This window comes from Salmo salar, chromosome ssa02, assembly GCF_905237065.1.
Source record: "Salmo salar chromosome ssa02, Ssal_v3.1, whole genome shotgun sequence".
Lineage (NCBI taxonomy): Eukaryota > Metazoa > Chordata > Actinopteri > Salmoniformes > Salmonidae > Salmo > Salmo salar.
The window spans coordinates 33,916,517-33,933,324 of NC_059443.1; the positions used below are offsets into that span (position 1 = coordinate 33,916,517).

A 16,808-nucleotide genomic window follows, 5' to 3' on the forward strand; every position below is an offset into this window, starting at 1 on the left:
GCCTCCTAATTGTCCCTAGAATTTCTAAGCAAACGGCTGGAGGTAGGGCTTTCTCCTATAGAGCTCCATTTTTATGGAATGGTCTGCCTACCAATGTGAGAGACGCAGACTCAGTCTCAACCTTTAAGTCTTTACTGAAGACTTATCTCTTCAGTAGGTCCTATGATTAAGTATAGTCTGGCCCAGGAGTATGAAGGTGAACGGAAAGGCTGGAGCAACGAACCGCCCTTGCAGTCTCTGCCTTGCCGGATCCCCTCTTTCCACTGGGATTCTCTGCCTCTAACCCTTTTACAGGGGCTGAGTCACTGGCCTACTGGTGTTCTTCCATGCCGTCCATGGGAGGGGTGCGTCACTTGAGTGGGTTGAGTCACTGACGTGGTCTTCCTGTCTGGGTTGGCGCCCCCCCCTTGGGTTGTGCCATGGCGGAGATCGTTGTGGGCTATACTTGGCCTTGTCTTAGGATGGTAAGTTGGTGGTTGGAGACATCCCTCTAGTGGTGTGGGGGCTGTGCTTTGGCAAAGTGGGTGGGGTTATATCCTGCCTGTTTGGCCCTGTCCGGGGTATCATCGGATGGGGCCACAGTGTCTTCTGATCCCTCCTGTCTCAGCCTCCAGTATTTATGCTGCAGTAGTTTATGTGTCGGGGGGCTAGGGTCAGTCTGTTACATCTGGAGTATTTCTCTTGTCTTATCCGGTGTCCTGTGTGTATTTAAATATGCTCTCTAATTCTCTCTTTCTCTCTTTCTGTCTTTCTCTCGGAGGACCTGAGCCCTAGGACCATGCCTCAGGACTACCTGGTATGATGACTCCTTGCTGTCCCCAGTCCACCTGGCCGTGCTGCTGCTCCAGTTTCAACTGTTCTGCCTGCGGCTATGGAACCCTGACCTGTTCACCGGACGTGCTTGTTGCACCCTCGACAACTACTATGATTATTATTATTTGACCATGCTGGTCATTTATGAACATTTTTTAACATCTTGACCATGTTCTGTTATAATATCCACCCTGCACAGCCAGAAGAGGACTGGCCACCCCTCATAGTCTGGTTCCTCTCTAGGTTTCTTCCTAGGTTTTTGGCCTTTCTAGGGAGTTTTTCCTAGGGAGTTTTTCCTAGCCACCGTGCTTCTTTCACATGCTTTGCTTGCTGTTTGGGGTTTTAGGCTGGGTTTCTGTACAGCACTTTGAGAATATCAGCTGATGTACGAAGGGCTATATAAAAATACATTTGATTTGATTTGAAATTTGATTACATCCAGCTTGTGACTCTACAAACTTGTTGGATGAATTTGCGTTTCAGATTATTTAGTGTCCAATAGGAATGAATGGTAAGTAATGTAGTGTCATCTTGGAGTCCCTTTTATTGTACACTGAACAAAAATATAAACACTACATGTAAAGTGTTGGTCCCATGTTTCATGTGCTGAAATAAAAGTTTCTCGACATTTTCCATGTGGACAAATTTGTTTACATCCCTGTTAGCAAGCATTTCTCATTTGCCAAAATAAACCATACACCTGACAGGTGTGGCATATCAAGAAGCTGAATAAACATCATGATCATTACACAGGCACCTTGTGCTGGGGACAATAAAAGGCTACTGTAATTTCCGGACTATTAAGCGCACCTGAATATAAGCCGCACCCACTGAATTTAAGAAATATATATTATTTTGAACATAAATAAGCCGCACATGTCTATAAGCCGCAGGTGCCTAACGGTACATTGAAACAAATGAACTTTACACAGGCTTTAACGAAACACGGCTTGTAACAAAAATAAATAGGCTTTAACGAAACACGGCTTGTAAGAAAAATAAATAGGCTTTAACGAAACACGGCTTGTAACAAAAATAAATAGGCTTTAACGAAACACGGCTTGTAACAAAAATAAATAGGCTTTAACGAAACACGGCTTGTAACAAAAAATTTGCAGTAAGCTTTAGTTGTCTTTTGCACTGAGTCAATTCCTCACGCTGCTGTTTCCAACGTCTTATCATCGACTCATTAAGACCAAGCTCCCGTGCAGCAGCTCTATTTTCTTTTCCAACAGCCAGATCAATCGCCTTCAACTTGAAAGCTGCATCATATGCATTTCTCCGTGTCTTTGCCATGATGAGGGTGACAAAATGACTACCATAATCAGAATGATGGGAAGTTTGAGAGCGCTCGATTTAATCTAAACAGTAAACAAAAAAGTTGTTTGACCTTAACCCGTTCGGCAATTTCATTGGTCTAATGAAAGCTTCATGCCGCCAAAAAACTGAGCACGCCACAGAATGTGTTTTTTTGGAGAAAAAAATTGTGAAAGCGGGAAAAATCCATATATTAGCCGCGTCATTGTTTAAACCGCGAGGTTCAAAGCTGGGAAAAAAGTTGCGGCTTATAGTCCGGAATTTACGGTACTCTAAAATGTGCAGTTTATTCACACAACACAATGCCACAGATGTCTCAAGTTGAGGGAGCGTGCAATTGGCATGCTGACTGCAGGAATGTCCACCAGAGATTTTGCCAGAGGATTGTATGTTCATTTCTCTACCATAAGCCGCCTTGTGGCAGATTTGGAAGTACGTCCTACCGGCATCACAACACCAGAACACATGTATGGCGTTGCATGGGCGAGTGGTTTGCTGACGTCAACGTTGTGAACAGAGTGCCCCATGGTGGTGGTGGGGTTATTGTGTGGACAGGCATAAGCTACGGACAACAAACACAATTACATTTTATCGACGGCAATACCTTGACGAGATCCTGAGGACCATTTTTTTTAAGGTATCTGTATGCCAAATCATGGAAAAATCCATAGATTAGGGCCTAATGAATTTATTTCAATTGACTGATTACCACATTTAAATTGCTGCATGATGCGTTTTTGTTTTTGTTCAGTATAAATAGGACTAGAATGTGTTTCTAAACAGTTCTACATTAATTTGGATGCTACCATGATTAAGGATTATCCTGAATGAATCGGGAATAATGATGAGTGAGAAAGTTAGTGTCAAATATCATACCCCCAAGACATGCAAATCTCTCACCATTAACAACATGTCTAGGGGGTGTGATTTTTCTCACTCATCATTAGTCATTTACCTGTGGTAAATTCAATTGATTGGACATGACTTGGAAATGGGGTGGCAGGTAGCCTAGTGGTTAGAGTGTTGGGCCAGTAACCAAAAGGTTGCTGGATCGAATCCCCGAGCTGACAAGGTAAAAATCTGTCATCTTGCCCCTGAACAAGGCGGTTAACCCACTGTTCCCCGGTATGCCGTCACTGTAAATAAGAATTTGTTCTTAAAAAAGGTTACATTTTAAAATAAGGTCCCACAGTTGACAGTGCATGTCAGAGCAAAAACCAAGCCATGTGGTCAAAGGAATTGTCCGTATAGCTCCGAGACAGGACTGTGTCAAGGCACAGATCTGGGGAAGGGTACCAAAACATTTCTGCAGCATTGAAGGACCCCAAGAAGTTTGGAACCACCAAGTCTCTTCCTAGAGCTGGCCCCCCAGCCAAACTGAGCAATCGGGGGAGAAGGGCCTTGGTCAGGGAGTTGACCAAGTACCTGATGGTCGCTCTGACAGAGTTCCAGAGTTCCTTTGTGGAGATGGGAGAGGTTCTCTGGTCTGATGAAACCAAGATTGAAACCAAGACCCTTGATGAAAACCTGCTCCAGAGCAGGTCTGGAGCAGGTTTTCATCAAGGCTCTCACTGTACTTTGCTCCATTCATCTTTCCTTCGATCCTAACTAGTATCCCAGTCCCTGCCGCTGAAAAACATCCCCACAGCATGATGTTGCCACCACCATGCTTCACCGTAGTGATGGTGCCAGGTTTCCTCCAGATGTGATGCTTGGCATCATTATTCATCACTGTTTGTGTTGTAAATAATTGTTGTAAATTGCGGTGTGATTATGGCCATTAAGATGCGATGACATTTAATACTACAGTCCACCACTCCCTTATCTGTTTTGATTGGCCAGCTGTAAGACATTGTGAAATCATTTCCTCTCAGGGATTTTGGTGGATTTCTCATGGTGATAACCATAACAACTGGTGATCATTAATAATCACACTAATAATAACAAACCTGGCATATGGGCTTCATAGAGTGTGTGTACGCGAGTATGCCTGTGGGTGAGAGAGTAGTGCTCAGCAGAGAGAGAGAGAATGAAGGCTACACGTATGTCCTATGTAGAATGTGTTCTGTAAGGTTGCGTGGAGGATGAGTGTGTAACTGTGTGTGCTATGCAAATGTGTGTTTGTTCTGGGAGGAGCCAGAGAGAGGCTCATCTAGTTGGTGCTGACAGAAGGGCTCTTTAGAATGGAGCCAACAGAGCAGAGCTACTGAGACACACACAGGGACACTCACCCATGGAGCACAGGAATGGAGCCAACACACAGGGACACTCACCCATGGAGCACAGGAATGGAGCCAACACACAGGGACACTCACCCATGGAGCACAGGAATGGAGCCAACACACAGGGACACTCACCCATGGAGCACAGGAATGGAGCCAACACACAGGGACACTCACCCATGGAGCACAGGAATGGAGCCAACACACAGGGACACTCACCCATGGAGCACAGGAATAGCTCCATCTGAGTGCTTCCACCACTCCCATTCCATTTAGAGTCCCACTCTCCTCTCCTCCTTTCATCCACAGGGGTATCTGTTACCTTATTGGATCAGTGGCATCTGAGCACACACTGTGTGTTTAAGTGTATCGGCGTGAAGTTACCATCAACTTTGGGGTCCATTTCAGATAAGTCAATTGAAGAGAGGGTATTCATTAATGGAAAAATGACTAACTTACAACTTCTTCTTTTGTTAAATGTGGGGGTTGGCTTTTGAATTTCATTTCCTAAATTGACAGAATGGAAATGATCCAATCCTGGTTACAGTACACAACCACCAAATTCATGGCAACACCAACACACCAAACATAGCAGCAGCGGGTGCCATGGTAACGGGTGGGGGGTGGGGTGGGTGTACTCACAGGAAGTTAGCGAGCCTGACAGCCACGGGGGAACAGGAGAGCTGGGCGGCCCACTTCAACGTCACATCCTGGTACACCAGCAGCATGTTGTTATGGTTACCGACCAGAGTGTTGGTGGTGCCTTCAGACACTGGGAAGAGAAGGAGGGGTCAGAGGTTAGTTACAGTCACAGGAGATGCATGACACCTAATGAAAGGTGCTTTATAAATACAATCCTTCCATCCATCAGTCATCAATGGGATATCGATTTGCTCGGAGTTGCTTTGGAAGGCTAGAAGCCAGTCCATAAAATGACAACAAACCTTCAATGAATATTTAACAATTTAGAAAGCAAAAAGATCTCAAGTCACTACAAATGAATTAAACAAGGCCTAGTTCTGGGGTGAGGGTATGTCTTTGAGGTAGCAGAAGATTCATTTGTGAGAACACACACGGTTAAAACCCGGGTTGAGCTGAAATGGTCTAGCATGAAAACGCCTTTTGGTTTGGCCGCGCGCGCACACAAGCATTTACCTTGACTGCCACCATGGGAGAGCTGAGATGCACCCGCAACCCACGCCTAGCCAACCTCATTTGGATAGAGGGCAGGGGCAGGCAAGGCCGAAATGACAGACAGTTTATTTAGGACTCCCTCCATCCACTACATACAGCAGCATTTATTTTCTTCTCTTTCGCTCCTCTTGGTTCATTCTGTTCTGCCACTGTGGCCAGGCACTGTATTAATAGCAGTGTATCAGACAGACATGTGGCATGGTTTCCCTGAACACACCTTACCCTGAGATGTATGTGTGTGTACACTAATTATAAGTGATTATTATCAATGCTGGGGTTAAGTGGCTGTATTATCACTCATTGAGGGAAAACCAGAGGATGGGAGAGAGAGAGAGGGGGCAAAGAAACGAGGGAGAGAGAGAAGGAGAACGCGAGCCAAAAAAGGCAGCTGCATAGCGGAGGGCCAGAGGGGAAAACCTGTGAAATATTGAGAGCGGGCCGGTAAACCGCTAAAGTTCCAGCCAAAACAATGTGAAAGTCAGCAGCCCAGAAAGTTCCTCTCCCTCTCTCTGTATTGAAAACACAACCGCAGCAGATTACAATAGCGGGAAGCCATTTGCCATACTATCCGGGTGGCTGCTGAAAACATAACCAGAGAAAACTATCGAGGACTGTGATCGATGTCACCTGGGATCCTGGCCTGAATAGAGGAACAATGCGAATGGAATGGGAATAGTGTGATGTAAGGTTGTGTGTGTGTATACCAGAGGGAATGGTGCTCACAGGTCAAACACAACTCAATGAGGAAACAGCAGGTGCCTCTGGTTAAAAAAAAACATTTCTCTCAACCACACTGCTTCTCCTCTTCCATCCCTCTCTCTTTCCTTTCTTCCCTCTCACCTATTTCCCTCCCTTCCTCAGCCTTTTTTTTCTCTCCCGCTATCCTTCCCTTGCCATCCCTCTCTCCATGTATATACAGGTAACTGCCAAAATAAAGGAAACACTTGAGTAAATGAGAGCTACAAAGTATATTGAAAGCAGGTGCTTCCACACAGGTGTGGTTCCTGAGTTAATTAAGCGAATAACCTCCCATCATGCTTAGGGTCATGTATACAAAATGTCCAGTTGACCATTATTTTGGCTACCATGGCTAGAAGAGAACTCAGTGATTTTGAAAGAGAGGTCTCAAAGAAGCATAAGGATTTTAAAGGATATATATATATATATATATATATATATATCAGTCACTAGATCTCAACCCAATAAAACACTTATGGGAGATTCTGGAGCGGTGCCTGAGACAGCGTTTTTCACCATCAACAAAACACCAAATTATGGAATTTCTCGTGGAAGAATGGTGTCGCATCCCCCCAATAGAGTTCCAGACACTTGTAGAATCTATACCAAGGTGCATTCAAGTGGTTCTTGCGGCTCATGGTGGCACCAATGCCCTATTAAGACATTTATGTTAGTGTTTCCATTATTTTGGCAGTTACCTGTAACTTAGCTCAGCTGGAGAGAGGTGTGTTGGCTGGAACCCTGCGATAGTGGGATTAACATGCATCACGCAGACCCCTGATCCAAAGGGCATTTCGCCAGCAGAACATGCTGTGTGTGTGTGTGTGTGTGTGTGTGTGTGTGTGTGTGTGTGTGTGTGTGTGTGTGTGTGTGTGTGTGTGTGTGCTTATGCAGGTGACGGTGCTGTGTGTTGCATGTTCGAGGTGCTACATATGCTAAATATGGATCCGATTAGAGCGTGCCTTGCTCTGTGACATTTCCTACTTCCTCTGGTTGGAGTGGTATGTTGGGAGTCAGTCAGGACAGACAGATGCACTGTGTAGAGCTGTACTCCAGTCCCTCATTAAACCCAACCCAGGAGCCGAGAGACTCCCTATCAGATGAACCTGAGCTCACAGACAAACACTCATTCTGCTACCGACACACACTCTGGACAGGCATGGGGAATGTCCTACCACCACTAGAAATATGTGTTAGACCAGTATCTACATAGCAGTCCTAAAACAAAGACTGGATAGAAGAGTCAGCAATAATATTAATCAATAATATGGAGGATGGATATCTAATATGTCCTACAAACAGTGTGTCTGACATCAAACAGTAAACAAGCTAATGATATCAAGCAGTAAAGCAGTCTTATGTGAGGAAGCGGCTAGGGTTGTACCATTACCTGAGGGCTAGTGGAGGAAGCACTAGTATTGCACCCTTGCCTGAGGAGTAGAGGAGGAAGCAGTAGGGCTCCACCATTACCTGAGGAGTAGGGGAGGAAGCAGTCGGGCTCTACCATTACCTGAGGAGTAGGGGAGGAAGCTGTAGGGCTCCACCATTACCTGAGGAGTAGGGGAGGAAGTAGTAGGGCTCTACCATTACCTGAGGAGTAGGGGAGGAAGCTGTAGGGCTCCACCATTACCTGAGGAGTAGGGGAGGAAGCAGTCGGGCTCTACCATTACCTGAGGAGTAGGGGAGGAAGCTGTAGGGCTCCACCATTACCTGAGGAGTAGGGGAGGAAGCAGTAGGGCTCCACCATTACCTGAGGAGTAGGGGAGGAAGCAGTAGGGCTCCACCATTACCTGAGGAGTAGGGGAGGAAGCAGTAGGGCTCCACCATTACCTGAGGAGTAGGGGAGGAAGCTGTAGGGCTCCACCATTACCTGAGGAGTAGGGGAGGAAGCAGTAGGGCTCTACCATTACCTGAGGAGTAGGGGAGGAAGCAGTAGGGCTCCACCATTACCTGAGGAGTAGGGGAGGAAGCAGTAGGGCTCCACCATTACCTGAGGAGTAGAGGAGGAAGCAGTAGGGCTCCACCATTACCTGAGGAGTAGGGGAGGAAGCAGTAGGGCTCTACCATTACCTGAGGAGTAGGGGAGGAAGCAGTAGGGCTCCACCATTACCTGAGGAGTAGGGGAGGAAGCAGTAGGGCTCCACCATTACCTGAGGAGTAGGGGAGGAAGCAGTAGGGCTCTACCATTACCTGAGGAGTAGGGGAGGAAGCAGTAGGGCTCCACCATTACCTGAGGAGTAGGGGAGGAAGCAGCTGGGGTTGTACTCCAGTTTCTTCATGAAGCGGATATGTCCGTTGTCTTTGAGGCAGTACAGGTTCCTTTCGCCGCAAACAAAGATGGAGGACGAGGACGGAGAGAAGGAGGGGACACTGAGGTCCAAGGCCTGCTCCCCCAGGACCAGGGTCCAGTCAGCCTGAGGGGGAAAACACACCGGGTTAAAACACACACACACACACACACACACACACAGAGTTCTCCTCTCACCGTCAGTCTCTTCCCTGCAGTTTTGCTATGCTGCTCAGCATCCTGTCTGGTCTCTGCATCCGTGGCCACCGCCAGCGTCTCATACCTGGGTTAGGAACACTTCAGTTTAGACACACACACACACACACTGTGCTCAGTGGTAACACTTCAGTTTAGAACACACACACACACTGTGCTCAGTGGTAACATTTCAGTTTAGACACACACACACACACACACACACACACACACACACACACACACACACACACACACACACACACACACACACACACACACACACACACACACACACACACACACACACACACACTGTGCTCAGTGGTAACACTTCAGTTTAGACACACACACACACTGTGCTCAGTGGTAACACTTCAGTTTAGACACACACACACACACACTGTGCTCAGTGGTAACACTTCAGTTTAGACACACACACACTGTGCTCAGTGGTAACACTTCAGTTTAGAACACACACACACTGTGCTCAGTGGTAACACTTCAGTTTAGACACACCCACACACACACACACACTGTGCTCAGTGGTAACACTTCAGTTTAGACACACACACACACTGTGCTCAGTGGTAACACTTCAGTTTAGACACACACACACACACTGTGCTCAGTGGTAACACTTCAGTTTAGACACACACACACTGTGCTCAGTGGTAACACTTCAGTTTAGACACACACACACACACTGTGCTCAGTGGTAACACTTCAGTTTAGACACAAACACACTGTGCTCAGTGGTAATACTTTAGTTTAGACACACACACACACACACACACTGTGCTCAGTGGTAACACTTCAGTTTAGACACAAACACACTGTGCTCAGTGGTGACACTTCAGTTTAGACACACACACACACTGTGCTCAGTGGTGACACTTCAGTTTAGACACACACACACTGTGCTCAGTGGTAATACTTTAGTTTAGAACACACACACACACACACTGTGCTCAGTGGTAACACTTCAGTTTAGACACACACACACTGTGCTCAGTGGTAATACTTCAGTTTAGACACACACACACACACACACACACACTCAGTCACCTGGCCCCTCGGGAGGGAGAAGGAAAAGCTGCTAAGAATCAGATAATTATGTGAAGGGAAATCAGGACCTGCTAAGTCCTGATGTTTATGGAGCTGGAAACGACAGGAGACTATTTGCTCTGTCAGGGAGAACGTCTCTCTCCCTCTGAGAAAGGAATGGAGGGATGAACATGTCCAAAGACAACAGCAAGCAGTGCCAATGGGGAAGGTGGAGGAAGAGGAAACGGGACTATATTTTGCCGTTACAGGTTGCAGAGGGGTAACAATAGACTACACTCCTGACAAATGCACATCGAATAAGTGCACTTTGGTTTGCATTCATACATTACTTTTGATCAGCTATAAGAAACCTGAAGGCCTCAATCCTAAATGGATGGGAGAGTTTGGCACCATCTAGCCAAGGCCTTTTAATGGCAGAGTACTATGGTCAGGACTGTTGGTGAATGAGCTAGTGTGAAAGAGACCTAACACGTAGAATCACAAAGAGTGTGTGTGTGTGTGTGTGTGTGTGTGTGTGTGTGAGTCCAAACCTTGAAGAACTGATCCACCAGCATGCACACCGGTTGTAAACAGCTCAGGCCAGCCCAGCGGAGCAGTGAGGGTGTGTTTACATGAGTATAAATATGTGCATAATATGCATGCACGGTTGTGTGTATGAAATGTATGATCATGTGTGCACATGAACATACTACCAACACACACCCCACGAGCCTCACCTTTAACCAGTTCAACCCACACAAACCCAGCCAACCTCTCCAGGTAGAAAAGAGTGTCTCTGTGTTTCAGACAGCCCAGAGAGACACGGAGTGAGTGTGTGAAGCTGGGGAATGGAGGCTAGATGAAGTGTGGGGGTGTGTGTGTGTGTGTGTGTGTGTGTGTGTGTGTGTGTGTGTGTGTGTGTGTGTGTGTGTGTGTGTGTGTGTCACTCAGCAGCCAGAGGAAACAGCCCAGTCATTTATATGAAAGAGGATATCTCCCTAATACTTCCCTGATACACAAACACAAAATCACATTCACCAACGCTCAAGCGGAGAGAAAATCAACATTACTGGCTAAACAAACCGAGGGAGCGGAACAGTTCTCTAGCTGACTGATATTAGGCAGGACATGACACTCAGAGCAAGGCTATTTCTAACGAACATGCAGGATTTTCATTACCAAAATGTAGCTCTCTTCGTATCTACAGTTTTCATGACTTTTGAGTGTAGATTTGATCAGAAAGTGGGATTCTAGCCACAGAGACCAAGTCTAGACACAGCCAAGTGTTAACTGGGGACATAGAGCGCTTCATCCTGGGCAGAATTATTGTTATTAGAATTCATATATACAGTGTGAGAATTGAAGAGCGGGAGGAGAGGAAGGAGGGGAAGGAGGGTGAGGTCAGCGTTTCCGCAGGGATATCTCGTCTGGGGAAGCTCTTGATATCGGAGAAATCTGGGATAACAAACAGCTGGAAGGCCGGGTTTCAACCACCGAAACACACACACTTCGGCCTTTCCCCAATTTCCATCCGGTTTTAGCAGGAGCGTGAAAAGGGAAAATCCCGGCGTGTGTTTGTAGAGGAAGGTAACTGTGATTATTGTGGAGGGGCGATGAATGGCCAAAGTAGAGGAAAATAAAGACAGGGCTTACATGGGGAGCTGTGGCGATCAATGAGTGGAAATTTCATTAGGATGTGAAAATGTTAACTTAGCACCGGAGATAACCAGACTCAGCTGTGGCAATAGGGCCCGATACACCCAATCTGCCATCTGCAGTATCCCCTATACACACACACAGAACACTCTCCCCTATTATTTAAAGATGGTGCAGTGGTTTGTGGCATTAGGAGGACTAGAAAATGGCCTCCCGTCTGCTGCACCACAGATGTATTTAAAGATCTAGTGTGGAGTAGCAGGCAGGCAGATGGCCTTCAGAGGTGACGAGAACACTTCTTCACTCTGAGGAGGGTGTGTGTATACGTGTGTGCGTGCTTTGCAGCGCATGTGTGTGTTTTGCAGCGTGTGTGTGTACCTGTAGCTCTCCACCTGTCGTGCTGAGGACACAGTGAGGAAGGTGTCAGTGCGGGAGCAGTAACACAGAGGACCAGGCAGGAGGAAGCCAGGGAGGAAACGGCCAAATGAGTAACTCTCCTGCTCAAAGAACATCAGCATGCCATCCATTGACTGGATACACAGAGAGTGGTGGTCTGAGGGGAGAGAATTAAAGACAAATGTTACATGAGCGTTGAATAAACGTTAATTCAACACAGAGGGTTAGGACAATAACACATGACAACCTGGTGGAATCATACTGGCATCACAGAAAAGTACACACAATGACAGAACACAGACCTGAATGCTGCCTGACTAAATGACTTGCAGAACTGTATACGTTCTGTGGAAAAATGTATGCATCATACAGTTCTGCTTGACTTGGTGGGGCGGCGGGGTTATCTGCTCTGTTGTGTTGTTGTAGTGGTGGGTTAGCTGCTCTGCTATGTTGTGTTGTTGTAGTGGTGGGTTATCTGCTCTGTTGTGTTGTTGTAGTGGTGGGTTAGCTTCTCTGCTATGTTGTGTTGTTGTAGTGGTGGGTTATCTGCTCTGTTGTGTTGTTGTAGTGGTGGGTTATCTGCTCTGCTATGTTGTGTTGTTGTAGTGGTGGGTTATCTGCTCTGCTATGTTGTGTTGTTGTAGTGGTGAGTTATCTGCTCTGCTATGTTCTTGTAGTGGTGGGTTAACTGCTCTGCTATGTTGTGTTGTTGTAGTGGTGGGTTAACTGCTCTGCTATGTTGTGTTGTAGTGGTGGGTTATCTGCTCCGCTGTGTTGTGTTGTTGTAGTGGGTTATCTGCTCTGCTGTGTTGTGTTGTTGTAGTGGGTTATCTGCTCTGCTGTGTTGTGTTGTTGTAGTGGGTTATCTGCTCTGCTGTGTTGTGTTGTTGTAGTGGTGGGTTAACTGCTCTGCTATGTTGTGTTGTAGTGGTGGGTTATCTGCTCTGCTGTGTTGTGTTGTTGTAGTGGTGGGTTAGCTGCTCTGCTATGTTGTGTTGTTGTAGGTTATCTGCTCTGTTGTGTTGTTGTAGTGGTGGGTTATCTGCTCTGTTGTGTTGTTGTAGTGGTGGGTTATCTGCTCTGCTATGTTGTGTTGTTGTAGTGGTGGGTTAGCTGCTCTGTTATGTTGTGTTGTAGTGGTGGGTTAGCTGCTCTGTTATGTTGCGTTGTAGTGGTGGGTTAGCTGCTCTGCTATGTTGTGTTGTAGTGGTGGGTTAGCTGCTCTGCTATGTTGTGTTGTAGTGGTGGGTTAGCTGCTCTGCTCATTTGTCTCCTGCTGAATCTGATATGTTCATTAACATCTCTCAGACTGAGCAGGCCTGTTCACAGCAGCCTTACACAGCTTTAGGTCTGCGTTCTCCGAGTGCGTGTGTGGAGTGCTTGGAATGGCCCACTGAGTTTTATGGCATAGAAAATCTGAGATGGCTGAGTACACACACACACACACACACACACACACACACACACACACACACAATGAGCCATAACACAGAGAACTATAATTAGGCCTCTATGCGCTATTAAAAATAAAAATCACACTCACATCAACGAGGGGTCAGGGAGTACCACCTACAGAGCAGATACACACAATAATAAAACACGTGTGGGTGTGCTTCACCAGCTACTCTGGTCATCCCCTTTGGTGAACTGGTGTTCAGGGTGGGAGGTCAGTAAAACACTGAAGGACAAGGCCACTCACACAATTACACCGCCCTGTGTGTGTGTCAGTGTACGCACACGTATGTATGGTGTGTGTGCATGTATGTGTGTCTTCTCTCACGCTTGTGTGTGGGTCTACGCCCATACTAAAGATATCAAAAACTGCTCTTCTAGAGCTATAAAACATTAGTCCAGTACTTCTAACCTTAGCAGAGACATACAGAGGAAACCAGCCCTACTAATAGCATTAATAGAACATGCTGTTACACAGGTTGAGCCCAAGGACAAAGCACAGAGGCTGGCAGGACAGAGCAGAGCAGTGCAGTGGTTCTTTGGGCTCTGGGTTCTGGGTGGAGTTGGGCTGGAGTGTGGGCCAGGTGCTGCTTAGAATGGCCTACGCTGTTTGTGTGTGAGTGTGTGGCCCGATTCTGACCCAAACCCAGCCCAGCCATTAGGGCTGTATTAGTACAACACTGCTTTTACAGTGCCTACAGTCATTCCATGGTCGGGAACTATTATGGGTGCTCACATTTAGAGCAAGCTCCTACACACACTCATTTCATATGAATACACTCAGATGACAAGTGTGTATGGTGGTGTGTAGGAGCTGATTTCACAGGCTGTGCTGCCTCCTGGTGGTGGTGTGTGGTAGTGTAACCCTGGAGCAGGATCTTCTTGTCCTCTTATTTAAAGGAACATCATTGACATCCACACTCTCTCTACACTGACAGGAGAGGGACACGACTATTCTAAGAGTGTGTGTGAGAAAGAGAGACTCAGAGAGTAAAAAAGGGAAGGAGAGAAATGGAAAGGGAGGAGGGATAGAGAGAAAAAAGATGGCGCTGGAGGGTAGAGCTGCCATCTTAACGGCTCTTAACCAACCATGGCTATTTTGTTAGTTTTTTCGCGTTGTTCGTAACTTGTTTTGTACATAATGTTGCTGCTACCATCTCTTATGACCGAAAAGAGCTTCTGGACATCAGAACTGGGATTGCACACCTCAAATTGGACAAAGAGTTCATCTTCAATGATTTGGAAGTGAGGGAAATACTACGGACACCAGACCAGGCCCAGATCCCCGTGATTCGCTGGAAAAGGAAACGTAGGTTTCGCAGAAAGAGATCAGGATGCCTTATGAGGCTCAGGCGAAGAGTGGCTAATCTGCCCATGCCTTCCGTTCTGCTAGCTAACGTTCAATAACTGGAAAATAAATGGGACGAACTGAAAACATGTATATCCTACCAACGAGACATGAAAAACTGTAATATCTTATGTTTCACTGAGTTGTGGCTGAACGACAACATTAAAAACATACAGCTGGTGGGTTATACACTATCGGCGTTATAGAAAAACAGCCTCTGGTAAGACAGGGCGGGGGCCTATGCATATATGTAAACAACAGCTGGTGCATGATACCTAAGGAAGTCTCAGGGTTTTGCTCGCCTGAGGCAGAGTATCTCATGATATACTGTAGACCACACTATCTGTATTTTTCGTAGTGGTCTACATAACACCAAAGACCGAGGCTGGCACTAAAACCGCACTGACTGAGCTGTATTCCGCCATAAGCAAACAGGAAAACGGTCATCCAGATGCGGCGCTCTTAGTGGCCGGGGACTATGCAGGGTAACTTAAATCAGTTTTACCTCATTTCTATCAGCATGTTAAATGTGCAGCCAGAGGGGAAAAAAAATAAAATCTAGACCACCTTTACATCACACACAGAGACGCATACAAAGCTCTCCCTCGCCCTCCATTTGGCAAATCTGACCATAATTCTATTTTTCCCGATTCCTGCTTACAAGCAAAAATGAAAGCAGGAAGCACCAGTGACTCGGTCTATAAAAAAAGCGGTCAGATAAAGTAGATGCTAAACTACAAGACTGTTTTGCTATCACAGACTGGAATATATTCTGTGATTCTTCCGATGGCATTGAGAAGTACAACACATCAGTCACTGGCTTAATCAATAAGTGCATTGAGGACGTCGTCCCCACAGTGGATTACAGGCAACATTCACACTGAGCTAAAGGGCAGAGCTGCCGCTTTCAAGGAGCAGAACTCTAACCCGGATGCTTATAAGAAAACCCGCTATGCGCTCCGACGAACCATCAAACAGGCAAAGCTTCAATACAGGACTAAGATCGAATCGTACTACACCGGCTCCGACACTCGTCAGATGTGGCAGGGCTTGCAAACTATTACAGACTACAAAGGGTAAGCACAGCTGAGAGCTGCCCAGTGACACGAGCCTACCAAATGAGCTAAATAACTTCTATGCTCGCTTCGAGGCAAGTAACACTGAAACATGCATGAGAGCATCAGCTGTTCCAGACGACTGTGTGATCACGCTCTCCGCAGCCGATGTGAGTAAGACCTTTAAACATGTCAACATTCACAAGGCCGCTGGGCCAGACGGATTACCAGGACGGGTACTCCGAGCATGCACTGACAAACTGGCAAGTGTCTTCACTGACATTTTCAACCACTCCCTGTCTGAGTCTATAATACCAACATGTTTTAAGCAGACCACCATAGTCCCTGTGCCCAAGAACACTAAGGTAACCTGCCTAAACGACTACCAACCCATAGCACTCATGTCTGTAGCCATGAAATGCTTTGAAAGGATGGTCATGGCTCACATCAACACTATTATCCCAGAAACCCTAGACCCTCTTCAATTTGCATATCGAACCAACAGCTCCACAGATGATGCAATCTCTACTGCACTCCACACTGCCCTTTCCCACCTGGACAAAAGGAACACCTACAGTTGAAGTTGGAAGTTTACATACACCTTAGCCAAATATATTTAAATTCAGTTTTTCACATTTAATCCTTGTAAAAATTCCCTGTCTTAGGTCAGTTAGGATCACCATTTTTATTTTAAGAATGTGAAATTATTATTAATTATTACTCATTTCAGATCTTATTCCAGATCACATTCCCAGTAGGTCAGAAGTTTACATACACTCAATTAGTATTTGGTAGCATTGCCTTTAAATTGTTTAACTTTGGTCAAACGTTTCAGGTAGCCTTCCACAAGCTTCCCACTATAAGTTGGGTGAATTTTGGCCCATTCCTCCTGACAGAGCTGGTGTAACTGAGTCAGGTTTGTAGGCCTCCTTGCTCGAACATGCTTTTCAGTTCTGCCCACAGATTTTCTATGGGATTGAGGTCAGGGCTTTGTGATGGCCACTCCAATACCTTGACTTTGTTGTCCTTAAGCCATTTTGCCACAAATTTGGAAGTATGCTTGGGGTCATTGTCCATTTGGAAGACCT

The 16,808-nt window shown here is 46.2% G+C and overlaps 1 protein-coding gene across 3 annotated transcripts in view; it reads right to left on the reverse strand.

Annotated features, from left to right (window-relative positions):
- LOC106581206 (protein PTHB1) overlaps positions 1-16,808 on the reverse strand; it is a 200,779-nt gene that overhangs the window by 165,876 nt on the left and 18,095 nt on the right. For all 3 annotated transcript variants that reach the window (XM_045702702.1, XM_014163124.2, XM_014163115.2), the window contains 4 exons: positions 11,848-12,022; positions 8,770-8,854; positions 8,515-8,698; positions 4,995-5,124 (listed from right to left, as the gene is read on the reverse strand). In XM_045702702.1, coding sequence (XP_045558658.1) covers positions 4,995-5,124; positions 8,515-8,698; positions 8,770-8,854; positions 11,848-12,022 — 574 coding nt within the window. The remainder of the gene's footprint in view (positions 1-4,994; positions 5,125-8,514; positions 8,699-8,769; positions 8,855-11,847; positions 12,023-16,808) is intronic.